The sequence below is a fragment of the Talpa occidentalis genome, unplaced genomic scaffold, assembly GCF_014898055.3.
Source record: "Talpa occidentalis isolate TD23 unplaced genomic scaffold, MPIMG_talOcc4v2.1 talOcc4.10, whole genome shotgun sequence".
Classification (NCBI taxonomy): Eukaryota; Metazoa; Chordata; class Mammalia; order Eulipotyphla; family Talpidae; genus Talpa; species Talpa occidentalis.
This window is the reverse complement of record NW_023600993.1, coordinates 90,863,321-90,876,747: the sequence shown is the minus strand read 5'-3', so window position 1 is coordinate 90,876,747 and position 13,427 is coordinate 90,863,321. Positions and strand designations below refer to the sequence as shown.

At 56.5% G+C, this 13,427-nt stretch overlaps 1 protein-coding gene across 3 annotated transcripts; it reads left to right on the top strand.

The window, feature by feature from the left end:
* Positions 1 to 119: 119 nt before the first annotated feature.
* On the top strand, positions 120 to 12,750 carry ADISSP (adipose secreted signaling protein). 3 transcript variants are annotated; one of them, XM_037498397.2, is made up of 6 exons: positions 120 to 168; positions 7,016 to 7,130; positions 8,319 to 8,461; positions 10,803 to 10,941; positions 11,742 to 11,864; positions 12,103 to 12,750. In XM_037498397.2, exons 2-6 carry the CDS (start codon positions 7,082 to 7,084, stop codon positions 12,201 to 12,203), a joined length of 555 nt encoding a protein of 184 aa, XP_037354294.1. In that variant the 5' UTR covers positions 120 to 168; positions 7,016 to 7,081; the 3' UTR covers positions 12,204 to 12,750. The 3 variants fall into 3 exon arrangements, with proteins under 3 accessions (XP_037354294.1, XP_037354301.1, XP_037354310.1); XM_037498404.2 differs by lacking the exon at positions 120 to 168 and adding an exon at positions 523 to 606; XM_037498413.2 differs by lacking the exon at positions 120 to 168 and adding an exon at positions 1,243 to 1,368.
* The last annotated feature ends 677 nt before the right edge of the window (positions 12,751 to 13,427 follow it).

Below are 13,427 nucleotides of genomic sequence, written 5' to 3'. Positions count from 1 at the left end.
CAGGTCGACCAATCGCTGGAGGCGGGGGCGTGGCCGTGGGGCGGGCGGCGGCGGCGGCGCGGGGCTCCCTCCTCGTGCTGGGTGTTGAGCCCCCGCTGCTGCCGCGAGTGCCGCTGCCGCCGCCGCGGACCTCCGCGCCTGGCCCGGTCCCGGGGTGCGCCCCGCACGGTGAGCCGGCCCCGCCCACCCTCGCCCCGCTCCGCCCGGCCAGCAGGGATCCCCGCCGGGCGCCGCGGCTCGTCCTAGACAGTCGTGCCTGGCGCCCCACCAGGCTGGGCGGGGGGCTCTGCTCCCCGGGGCGGATCTGGGGGCGCCCCCTGGCACCTGGACCAAGGAGATGTCAGGCCCGGGACGCGGTGATCGTTCGCTGGTGGAGCTTCTTTCGCGGGGCGGTGTTGGGGGGCACGTGTGACAGTGAGGGCGGGGGCGTGAGGGGGTCAGCGCCGTTATCAGGCCCCCGCCCCCTCTCCCCCGCGCGGTCGCCCCGGCCTGGCGGTGTGACCTTGGGCGAGTGGCCTCTCGGAGCCCAGCGCGCCTCGGCATCCTCTGGGAGGAGGGCGGCGGTGTCTGGTAGTGCGAGCGCCGGAGACTCCTGCGTCAGCAGAGGTGAGGGTGGGGAGGGCCCAGGATGGTCCCTGAGGGATGGGGGCGCTGCCTCGAAGCCCTGGAGGAGTGTGCTGGGCGGCGTCCGGCCGCCCGCGTCCCGGGAGAAGGTGAGAATAGGGCTGGGATAGGGGCGCCACACCCACGGGATGGAAGCGGGAGGGGATGCAGGATTCTCCACCCCGGCCTCTGGTGCCCCGCCTGCACCTCCGGGCTGTCTCGCAGCAGGAGAGCGTCTATTTAGGGGCAGGACCAGAGTTTGTGTTAGCAGGGACTGAGACGCGGAGAGGTTGCCTCTCCCCTTGAATCTTAGCATTGAGATGTTGGGGTAGGGCAGTTTTTCTGACCAGGCTGCCAAAAGTCAGCACCTGGCCTCTGTTGGGGGGCTTCCAGGTCACAGGCTCCAGGCAGGGACCTGGGTGGAGTAGCAGTCTGGAGTTTAGAGGAATCTAAATGTCCTCTAGCCGGGAGCTGGGCAGGTAGGGAGGGGCTGGATGTTGTGGGGAGGAGATGCTGGGCTTAAGAGGGCAGCACTTTGTGAGGAGACAGAAGGAAGGGATTGGGGAGTTCTTGCCCCAGTTCATCGTTCTCGCTCCCCCACCCCCCCACCCCGCCCGCCCGTTTCTGATAGAACAGTCAGACTTACCCTTGCACCTTTGACCTGCTGAAGGCAGGAGGAAATGGAGTCGCAGACCATCCGAGTTGATGTCAAACTGCCACAGCCACACCTGATCTCCAGGCTTGCCTTTGCAGGCTTTGATCTAGGTATGCAGGCCCCCACCATGCCCAGGGCTTTATCAGCTTCTGGAGTCAGCACATCATTGTGGCCTCAGTGGATTTGCTTTTTATCAGCTTAACTTTCATGAGAAGCCGGACAAGTACTTCTGTTGGTCTGAGTGGGGGAGGAAGAGGTGGAGAGTATGGGAGGTTTTGGAATTCCTGACTCAGAAAGTCCTTCAACAGGTTGAGAAACAAGGCCCCAAGAGGTCAGGGGCATGCCCCAGCTCCAGCGGGCTCTGCGATGCTGGGATCTGGGAACAGCCTCTGGGGCAGAGAGTACACCTGTGGGGTGGAGTGCGTAGCAGGTTCTGGAGCTCCACTTTGTCATGGACAGGTTGTCTTTGGCCCGCCCTGCAGGTCCGAGGTGGAACTACCTGGACTGGTACCCGCTACCCTGTGGGCAGGAGTTTAGGAAGCCGAGAACTCTGGGTTCCTGTGTAACCAGCCCTCTGTCCACTCGCGTGCTATATTCCTGGGTCTGCTCTGCGTGCCAGAGGCTTCACTGGGCCTGGCTGAGCCCTGCCCAGGGGAGGGTGACCTCAAAGCAGCCTTTTTCTCTAAAGCTAAGAGGGACCTAAGCTCTGTCCCAGGGAGAGTTTTCCCTGATTTCCCTACGAGTAAGAACCAAAGAGGCCCCCGAAGCCAACTTTCCAGCTTCCCCCCGCCCCCATGCCTATCATGGTCCCACCCCCAACCTGTTGACAGCCCACCTGAGGAGGGTGTCATTTTTGTGTGCGTGTGTGAGGTGTACCATGCTCCTCTTTGGGCCTTTTCCAGGATGTACATCCTTGTGTTTCTCATGAGTCCCTCTGGTTGCAGGGATGGCAGGCTCCCTGCAGTCTGCTCTCTGATGATCCCTGGGGACCCGGTTGGCCTGGGAGTGGGGGAAGGGAAAGCAGCAGGAGGGAAGGAAGAGAAGGTCCCTTAACCCTTGCACTATTTTTTGAGAAATCTGAAGTCCCCAGAGGCCCATTCTTGGATGTTCTGGGATTGACCTTAAGTTCCTCTCTGCCAGTGCTGCCTTGAAATTGCTGTTGCTTCAGAAACCAGGCCTTTGGGTCTTTGCTTCTGCAAAGGTGGGGGTGGAGTGGGGAGCGTTGTCACGGAGCTGCAGCTCCTCGGAGGAAGAAGCTACTGCTTATGCCAGTGCTACAGATGGGAAAACTGAGACACGAAGATGTGCAATAACTTGCCCATGGATCCTGAATGTGAACCGGGACTGTGGGCTTTGGAACCCATGCTCTTCCTCGAGTCCCTGCTGCCTCTGGGGGGCTGGGAGGCTTGGGCCAAGGTCAGGTCTTGACTGGCGCAGGGGGAGGCGTGAGGGTTGTAGGGGGATGGCCAGTGGTTCCCTATGGACACAATGGGGAGCCCGATGTCCTCTCTTCCCAGGACTTGTGTGAGGATGCCAGTCTGGCTCCCGGGAGATGGGGGCAGGACTGCCTGCTGTGAAAGGAGACTGACTTTACCAGCCTGCTCTGGCCCTCTGAAGTCCCTTGTTTGTGTTCTCACTGCCCAAGGGCTGTGGACAGTGCCTGAGTGCCAGTTCCATGCTGAGCTCTGGACAGCATGTGGGAGGTGGGTCTTGCCCACAGTGGGCTTTCCACGGCAAGGATGGCAGGGGCAGGTGACCGGCTGATTGAAGCAACATTATAGGATGGCCAGTGGGAGGCCACACTGTGACACCAGGACAGGGGACTGCTCTCCAAGGCAGGGGTTGGCTAAGAGAGTGAGGGGACAGTTCCTCGGTGAGGGCCTCCCAATGTACAGTCCCTGGCCTGAATGTGCCTCGCCTCTGAGGCAAAGCCCACGCTCAGGCACCCCTTAGTTTGGTCATTCATTCATTTAGCAAATTAGAAGCCAAACACAGTTCCTCCCTGCCAGGCTGTGGGCTGAGTGATGAGTACACAGGGTTTGGCGAAAACACGTTTGCTGTCATTGTAAGCTGGGAAGCACAGATATTAGATGACTCCAGAAGCAAGGAAGAGGATCCTTTTTCAGATGTCTTCTGGGATAGGTGGGGGTGTTATCTGGGGTTGAGACCCAGGTACAGTGGGCAGAAGGCTGCCTGGGCGAAGGCAGGCAGTAGACTGGGGGGACGACAGGGAGGGGCCCTGCAGGTACAGGCTCAGTGTTTTGTGAATAGTCCCCAGGAGCCTTCACTCAAAAGCCACTTGTTGGAAGTTTCCACTGGGCCTCCAGGATCTGGGAGATGGGGGGTTGGGCTGTCATTCTCCCATCTAGAAGCATGGCTAGAGCAACCTCTGTGCACAGTAGGAAGAAGGCCTGAGACCTTTGCGGTGGTGGTTTTTCACATGCTCTGAGTCCAGAGCTTCAGTGGGTGGTTGGAGTGGCTGGGACTGGGGCAAACTATTCTCCAAGAGCCAGGCTTTCTGTGGACAAGCTGAGCATTCCAGAGCTAAGGGGCTACCCTTCTGTGACTGACCCCAGGGAGGCCCTGGCCCAAGATGAGGCTGGTAGTTGACTTTCCTGTACCCCAGGCTGGAGCTGGAGGCTAGCCTTCAAGGTGAGGGTGCTGGCCTAGCACTGCTCCTGCAGCTTTCTAGGTCTCCTACCAAGAGACTCCTGGTACCCAAGCTCTTGGTTCTGCCTGTGATGCTGGCTTGAGTCTGCCTTGGGAAGTAGAAGAGAGGTGAGCGAGGCCTGATCAGGGCAGCTTGGCACCTGAGGCAATGCTTGTTGACAGGCTCAGTCATGAGAAACTGAGGCCACCTGTGATTTTTCTTTTCCTTTTTTTTTTTTTTTAAGAGGCATGCATTATTTATTTACTTATTTATACAAGCACTGGGTACAGTCAGAAGTGCGGGAGGGTGAGAGAATTCACCAGAGCCAGAGCGGGGAGCAGAGCAGGCAGAGGGACCGAAGCACACTGCTGAGGGGAGCAGCAGGCGGCAGGAGAGGTCTGCGCACCATGTGGGACCCTCCTCCGGTGGCCGGGGAGCAGCCGGGGATCGAACCGGCGCCGCAGAGGCTGTGGGGAGCATCGCAACCCAGAGCTCAACCGCTGCACCACCGGGGAGGCCCCACTTTCCTTTTTTTAAAAGCTTTTTAAAACATTTTTATTAATTTTTTAAAAGATTTATTTATTCATGCATACAAGTACCGGGGTACAGGCCAGATGTGCGGGAGGGTGAGAGGATTCATCAGAGGCAGAGCAGGGAGCAGAACAGGCAGACTGAAATACACTGCTGAGGGGAGCAGCGGGAGAGACAGGAGAGGTCTGCCGTGCTATGTGGGATTCTCGCCAGCCGGCTGGGATCGAACCCACGTTGCAGAGGCTGCAGACAGCTTCATAGCGCTGCGCTCAACCACCTGCACCACCAGGGGAGGCCCCTGTGATTTTTCTTTATTCCCTGGATTAGCCAAGGTCATTCATGGGTCACTCATCTCTAAATACTTAAGTGTGTATCTCTAAAATATAAGGACAATTCCATTATCTAACAAGACCAGTTCTTCCAGTTCAATATCATATAATATCCAGTCCCATTCACATCACCTAATTATCTCCCAAATATCTTTTTGGCTAAGTAGTGAGAAACCCCTCACCCTATTTATTTTTCTTCCTGCAACTGATGTGAAAAACGAGGTCATTTGTCCCATGGAGCATCCTGCCTTTTTTTTTTTTTTTTTTTTTTTTTTTATAGAGGCATGTTTTATTTGTTTGTTTGTTTTTTTGTTCGTTCGTTTATACATGCACTGGGTACAGTCAGAAGCGTGGGAGGGTGAGAGAATTCACCAGAGCCAGAGCAGGGAGCAGAGCAGGCAGAAGGACCGAAGTACACTGCTGAGGGGAGCAGCGGGCGGCAGGAGAGGTCTGCGCGCCATGTGGGACCCTCCTCCGGTGGTTGGGGAGCAGCCGGGGATCGAACCGGCGCGGCAGAGGCCGCGGGCAGCTTCGCAACCCAGCGCTCAACCACTGCGCCACCGGGGAAGCCCGCATCCTGCCTTTTTGATCTCCGTGTGTTAGTCTAGAACAGCGGTTGGCAGACTTTTTCTGTGAAGGGCCAGATTGTAAATATTTTAGACTTTGCAGATGCTGTTGCAACTACACAAAGTAGGTTTGCTTTAGTGCAAAAGCATCCATAGGCAACTTGTAAACCAATGGCGGGGGGGGGGGGGGGGGGTGTTCAATAAAATTTTATTTACATAAAGCAGGTGGCGGCCCCACAGGCTGTTGTTTGCCCATCCTCTGTCTAGAACAACTTACTTTTATTTTTCTACTTGCAGTTTGAAGGGGGAAAAAAAAAAACAGGTCAGTTGGCCTATAGAATCACCTGTCTTCTGGGCTCCTCTCATTCCCTTCTTGAGGAGGCATTTCATATGTCCCACTAACCTCTGTTTTTAGTAAGTGGGAGGTTGGAACTAGAGGCTTGATTAGATCCAGGTTAGACATTTTGGGCACGACTCCCTTGTCACGGAGGCTGTGACTTCAATGCTGCATGTCAGGCTGCCCCACTGTGACCAAGGGGAGATCGACAGGCTGTGTGTGACAGCCTGATATCCTGTCCCTCCACTGAAACTTGTGTTATTCCCCCTGAGAGCCCCAGCTCAGCTGTCAGTGGCACTTGAGCACCTGCGAGCATCCCTTCCTGGTTAGTATCTGCTTACTCATTGCTTTCAACGTTTGTCTCTTGGGGTTGCAGAATTACGTCACATTTGGTAATTCCTTTGTTATTTGTTAGTGAGAATTCTGTAAGGAAGAGCTTTCCTTTAACCACTAGGGTGATTTAGCTACAGGAAAGGCCAAGAGACAGGCTAAAAGATTTCTCTTTGTTGCCAATTTTCAGAGTAAGGAGTGAGGGCATTGCCACCGTCAGCGGTGACAAATGAAGACTTGGCTTTGTTTGTTTGGCTTTCTTTCCTCATTTATAGTCTCTAAGTATTCCATCTGTTTCTGGCAGGTGCACTTATCCTTTCTGATGCTTAGAAATTGTCCCAGCTCAGCCCATCAGAGGCCAGGCTGCTCAAGTAGGCTTCCTCCCTCTGCCTCGCCCTGAGGCTCCCCAAAGTCTGAATGGTGGGTTCGGAGGCGGGCACACCCCTCTGCAGGCATATGTTCTGTAAACGCTCCCGACTGACCACCAGGAGGCAATGCACCAAACATCTCTTCATCTCTCCTGGGCCCATTGCTCCCTCTCCAAGCATACTGTTACTCTGCCCCCACCCAGCTGCACTGGGTGTGTCACCAGACAAGGCAGCCTCTGCAACAGGAGAGCGCAGCCTGTGTGTCTGGGCTCAGCCAGCCCTTGGCCCAGAACTGACCCCTGGAAAGTGTCCGTGAATTCTTCTCCCCTTCCAGGCTGCCCTTCCTGCCAGCCTCAGGTGGGCTGGACACAGGTGTCCCACGCTGGCAGCTTGGCACCCAAAGCCACAGCTCAGCACATTTGACAGGACCTGGCTCAACAGGGTCAGGCAGGGGCAAGGGATCCTGGTGAATGTGGGGTGTGAGTGGAGCAGCGCGGACGGAAGCCCCCTGTGTTAGAGGGCACAGGCACCAGTTGGCCTGCTGAGAGCAGTGGGGTTAGGTCCTTTCTGAAGGGAGGTCCTCTGCTCTCCCCTAGCCCTGGGCTCATGGGTGGCCCTGACCCCTCCTCTCCCCCTGCTTCCTCAGGCTCCTGCTGGTGTCCCTGGAGCATGGGAGGCTGCTGAGCTGAGGGCAGTGTCTGGCAGATGCTGCATGTCTCACCCTGTGGCGGGGAGGGCGTCCATGGCTGCAGCCAACAAGGGTGAGTGCCAGTGGGCCCTGGCGGGAGGGCACCATTGTATATGGGGCGTGTGTGTGTATGTGTGTGTGTGAATATGTCAATGTTTGTGCTATATCCCGGGGCTCACTCAAGCCCTGGCAGGGAACCTGGGGGCCCCGCTGACTCCTTGTGTGATGATCTTGGAAGTGTGCACCCTTGTGTCCCCATGTTTCAGCCTTCCTGTTTACTGTAGTGGTTGGAGTGTGTGAAGGGCTTGGGGAGAAGGCTGGTGAAGTGGGTAGGGCCACAGCAGGCTGTGCCAGGAAACTTGGGTTTCATTCTGAGACCAGAAGTGCTCAGAAGATTTTGGGCAAAGGAGGCTTGGTGAGATTTGAGGGTCAGGTCTGTGGGGCTGCGCCTCCACTGAGTGTCTAGGCAGCAAGGCCCTCCCATCAAAGGCTTCTTGGGAGGGTTCTTGGAGGTTTAGGGGTTGTGAGGGTCAGAAAGGCCTGGGGTCACTTTCGGCAAAGATGGGCTTCTCCCAGGCTTGCTTCCCCCCAGCCCAGGCCCTAGGCCAGATCCTGCTACTCTTTCTATCTCAACCTCCTACTTTTCTGGCCTTGGAGAACTCATCCCAGCTGGGCACAGCGGAAGGCCTTGAGGCAGAGGTGGGAAAGACATCTCTGGGAGGGGTCTGGAAGGTGTGTTTCTCCCACCACTAGGCAGGCCCTATGGACCTGTTCCTGCCTCTCCTCCCCACCCTTCCACTCCCTTCCAGGTTGGAAGGGAGGTAGAGGGGGAGGTAGAGGCCTCGGACACTGGCAGACCTAGAATGGAAGGCCCCAGAGAAGGGGACCTTGGCAAGTGAGGGCGAGCACAGTCTAGATGCCTTGGACTGAGACCTGCACTGCCTGGTGCTTGGTGAGGGCCTGGGAACCTGTCTCTTCCTGTCTCTGGCATGACCTCATCTCAGAGTGATGATGTCAGCCAATCCTCAAATCCTCTCTTACTCCCTCTCTGGGTGGGTGATCTTGATGGGAGATTGGGCAGGGAGAAGGCCTCAAGCCTCCTGACCTCCAGTGTCCAGTAAGCTGTAGCCTAGCCCTGAAAGGAGCCCAGCCAGTGGGTGCTGGGTGATGTCAAGGGCAGTTGCAGGGAGATGGGGAGATGACAAAAGGCAGTAGTTTTCTGGAGCTCCTACAGCTCTGGGGCCCTCTCCCACCCTTCTAGGCACCAAGCCCAGAGTCCGGAGCATCCACTTTGCGGCTGACCACGATGCAGAAGGCTCCCAGGGCCACGTTCGCTTTGATGAGAAGTTGCATGACTCAGTGGTAATGGTCACCCAGGAGAGCAACAGCAGCTTTTTGGTCAAGGTACACAAGCCCCCATCACCAGCCTTTCTCTCCACTTCCTTTCTGGCTCTATCTGGCTTCCTGGGTCTGTCTGTTCATTTCCTCTAAGTGGGGTTCATAGACACCTCCCACCCTGGGCCTTAGTTTCCTCATCTAAGTGAGGTGGTGGTGAAATGGCAGTGGGAGGAGTGCATTTTAGAACTTTTTTTCAAATAGGTGGGAGGAGCCGTTTTTATCCACGTCATCCCCACGCAGCAGTGGAAGGCGGGGTCAAGGCTGTGGTGCAAAGGCCTGGGTTCAACTACAAGCCTGTTATTCTGTCTCTGTGACCTTGGGCAAATTGTCTCCTCCTCCCTGCAGTGAGGACAATTCACACCTCATAGAGTTGGTGTGAGAGTGAAATGGTGTGAGGCCAATTGTGCTGCTAACAAGGTGTGACTTTTTTATCCTTCTTTGCCAAGCCTCTGGCTGATTTAGAGTCCTGGCAGTAGGATTTAGTATCTCTTCCATGTTGCCTGCTTGGTGGAGCACCCTCTCTCCTAGTGGTCACACTTCAGACCTCCCAGTGTGCGCCTCCAACTGCTGGGACATGGTGGGATCCCTGTCCACTTGGGAGAAGCAGGAGGAAGTCTCTGGAGAGATGGACTAGGGCAGTGGAGTGAGGCCCTCAGGTTGGACAATAAACTAGGGCTCCAGAGTTGAGCAGGAGTGCCAGGCCTGAAGTGTCTGGTCCATTGAGACTACGCTGAGGGAGAACCCTGTAGCCCCACTCAGAAAAGGGCCCAGATTCATACCCATTTCTGCCCAACTCAGAGATCCCTGGTCCTTTTCCTACAGCTTGCAACTTCCCCAGGGGAATTAACAGAATGAACCAAAACTTTTAAAAATAGCTGCATCTTCCTCCCCTCCCCATTGCAATATCCACTCATGTCTATTAGAGGAAATTTGGAAGATAGAGAAAAATACAAAGAAACTTAAACGTAGCCACAATCACACTATCTAGAAATAACCATGGTTAATATTCTGATATGTGTCACTCCAGGTTTTTTTTTTAAGCTTTGTTTCCAAAAACAAAAAGCTGGCATCACAGTGTACATGCTACTTTTTGTTTGCCTCTGTTGTGAACCATCTCCTGCCTGTGTTAGTAAATAATCCTCCACAAAATTTTACAACTGCCTGGTATTCCATTATGTGTCTCAACTTTGATTTAGTTGGTTCCCTATTCCTGGTGTTACGGTTGTTTTTATTCTCACTGTTATAAATAGGGCAGTCATGGGTTCTTTTTTGCATGTCTGAGTATTTCCCTGGGAAAATTCGGTATGTGGTGCAGCTGGGTCAGAGGGTGACAGTTGGCAGGAACAGTCAGAAGCTCTCTCAAGAGGTGTGCCCTCCACCAGCAGAGTTTGGGGCCACGTGGACTGACCTTTAGCCCACAGTGATATCACCCTGATTGCAACGAAAGGCTGAATGCTATTCACAGCATCCCAGCTGGGCCCCAGGGACAGGGCCATCCAGCCCCTGCAACTGTGAGCAGGAGTGCTGGGGACAGCTCGCACCTCTAGGCCTCCAAGACAGTGATCAGCCTACCTGCTCCGCAGCCACCCTAGCTTGTGACCCTCCACACCACTAGTTTCCATGGATGGCATCAGTCCTGCAGGGTGTCAGTTGCCAAGCACTGTGTATGAACAACAGAAATCGCTTGGGTTGTGAGCTGGGCCATGGGGCACAGTGGGTCTTTGTGGGCAGGTGGGCATCTGTGTTCATGTGCCGGCTGATACCAGGCCTATGGGCTACTCTGGACTGACACAGCTGGCCTTGTGGCTGTTTTTCTAATCCTATCCTACCCTTCATCCTGTGCTGCCCACGTTGCCTAGTGAGAGTGACCAGAGCAGCAGCATCACTGACCCCAGGCTGTTGGCCCTGGGCAGGTGCTGGAGGATGTGTTGTAGGGCCTTGGGCCTCATCTTGTGGGCAGAGGCTCGTGCCTCTGGCAGTGTGCTGCTCACAGCAGGGACGGCCAAGTGGTCCAGGGAAGACTCTGGCCAGTATTTTAAGATCTCTAGCCAATCTCTTGACTTCCATTAACTTGTTTATTAAATGTGCCAACAAGGAGCCATGGCCCCCGCGAGACAGATGCTAAGAAGTGCGCTGGCTGAGCAGTGGGCACAAAGTCCTCAGGGGAACCAGCTGGAGCTACTGGGGTGGGGGTGGGGGGACCAGCTGGAGCAGGAGAGGGAGTTAAGCTCCCTTAGGATCACCAGGAAAACAGGCACAGGGACCCTAGACCCTAGGTGGCATACCTGGGCAGACCCTGGGGGAGGCTGTAAATGAAGGCGCCTCCTCCCCCCACCCCCTATTGCAGGTTGGCTTCCTGAAGACCCTACACAGGTATGAGATTACCTTCACTCTACCCCCGGTGCACAGGCTGAGCAAGGACATCCGAGAGGCACCTGTCCCCAGCATACATCTCAAGCTCCTCAGCATCATGCCCATCCCAGAAGGTGGGTTCCCTGCTTAGGCTTCTGGAGACCTGTCCTCCAGCAGGGTCTGGGGGTGAGTGGGAGTGAGAGATGGGGTTCTCCCCCCTTAACCCCCTATCTAGGGTGCCTGGGCAACTCAGCAAGTTGGAAAACATACCTCTTCGTGGGCTTGCAGTGGGTGGGGCAGCTTGGCAGGCCTCCCCCTGGGCTGATGCCCATGGGCTCGTACACTGGGCTGTGTTGGCCATCCTGAGAGCACCTCAGTCCTCCCTCCCTCTGCCCCACAAGCAAATCCTGCTAAAGCCTCAGGAACTTTGGGTACTAACTCCTAGCCCCAGCCAGTCCTCACTGAGCTTCAGGCTGCTTCAGGCTCCTCCCCCTCCCCCTTTGCACCCTGCCAGCCTGGCAGAGGCAAAGGTGTCTGTTTTGAGGCTTGCTAAAGCCCCAGCTTGTTTCATGCCCTCCGACCTTCTCATGACCTTGCTCTTACGTAGATTAAGGGAGTCCCCGTGGACCTTTGCCTCCTGCTACCTGATTTCTCAAGGCTGTCCTGTAGCTGCCCCGCCCGCTCCCCAGCCCCATCCCCTCCTCTCCCTGCTGTCCTTTTTGGGAAATCCGAAAAGCCTGAGTTGGAGCCTTGGACCTTAACGAGATGGCCCTCAGGCTGGAGGTTCCTGAGGGCTGTGTGCCCAGCACTGGGCATGGGGGTGGGTCTTGGGCCATCCGTGCTCCTTGGCAGGAGGCAGCCAGTCTTGGTAATGGGTGGAGGTCAGTGGGTGCTGGGGGGCACAAGGCCACGGAGATGCTGATCCCCCAAGCAGGTTACAGCGTCAAGTGTGAGTACTTAGCACACAAGGAGGGCGTCCTTAAGGAGGAGATGCTGCTCGCCTGCGAAGGTGGCACCGGCACCTGCGTGCGCGTGATGGTGCAGGCACGCGTTATGGGTGAGAGCACAAGGCGTGGGTCTGGCAGGAGGGAGGCCGTTTGGCCACAGAGGGTTTCTGTCCTCCCAGAAGCCCGTCTGTAAAGACAACCCTTGCTCTGGCCTGGGGTTCCCAATCTTCTTGGTCGGTGCCTTTCTCCCCACCCCCAACAGAGTCCAGCGGGGAGGGCTAGAGTTCCCCTTGGTGTGGGTCGGGGCCCGGATCCAGCCAAGCATACGGACCTGTCACCGCCTTGCAGACAGGCACCACGGCACACCCATGCTGCTGGACGGTGTCAAGTGTGTGGGCGCTGAGCTAGAATACGACTCGGAGCACAGCGACTGGCACGGCTTTGACTGAGGCCCACGCCCCCGCCCGCCTTGGGGCCCCTCAGCCTTAAACCCTGCCTCGTCTCCTCACGATGGCTACCTGCTGGTGTGGTTTCCTCCCCCTCCCTGGGGCAGGTGTGGGGATGGAGTGTCCAGGAGCCTCCAAGCCAGGGCCTCGCCCACACCTCACCTCTGCCTTCTTTTGTGCCACCCCCCGTGCCTCTCCGTGTGCCTCAGTCTCCTGCCTGAAGAAATGGGTTGAGCCCCAAGGAGGCTATCTGAAGAAGGTGGGGGAGGAGGGCAGGCCCACCCCAAGCCATAGGGGCTCCAGCCAGGGCCTGTGAGAGGAGGGAGCTGGCTGTGAGGTTGCTGCCCCCATCACTGCTGCTGCTGTCTCGCTTTGGCCACCTCTTCTGCCCCCTCCCTCTTTCCCATGCTGCCCACGGTGAGTAGGAAGGAGGTGCCGTCCCCTGCCCCACCCCTCAGGTCTGTGTTACTTGGTTTTTAAATGACTGGTTAGGATAAACCCTAAAGAAATAAAACGTTGAGTGGCTATCAGAGGCCAGTGGGATTTTTGTTCTCTGGGGCCCCGAAAAGGCCAAACTTTCACAGATGGACCAAGGACGTTTTGGCTAAACTTCTGGGAGACAAGGGCGCTGAGTGGTATTACCACGCTTAACCCCAAAAGAGGTCTGCATGGGTGATGGCATTCTGGGCCTGGGTACAGCTGTGACACAGAGTTTGGATGGGGAGGGGCCTTCTCTCACACCAAAGAAAGGCCTTCCTTTGGGATGCCCGATGGGGAGACAGCAGCACCCCCTTCTGGTCAGTTCCCAGCCCTCTGCACAACTGCAAGTTTTCAGGCCTTCGCTACTCACTACTGGGGTTCCCTCTTGTGAGTTACCACAGGCCACAATACTTCACCTAGAGCATAAATGCTTTATTGTCACTTTAGGGTTCTCAGGGAGGTGGGGCTGCTGCACGTGGAGGCTGGGCAGGGAACTTGCCAAGGGCACACCCAGTTGACAGCAGAGCTGGGCCAGCCCTCAGCCCTCCCTGCAGCCTCGCCCCCCTCCCCCTCGGGTGGCTGGGATAAGGTGCAAATGGGGCGTTTATAGGTTGCTCTTGGGGCCTTCCCAGATGGCCATCTGTCCTGAAGGAGGCCCCCACCCCCACGTGCTACCGCCACATCCCTTCTGGCCGCCACATCCCTTCTGGCCGTCACCCTGTAGCCACCTCGGCCTGCTACTGCCCT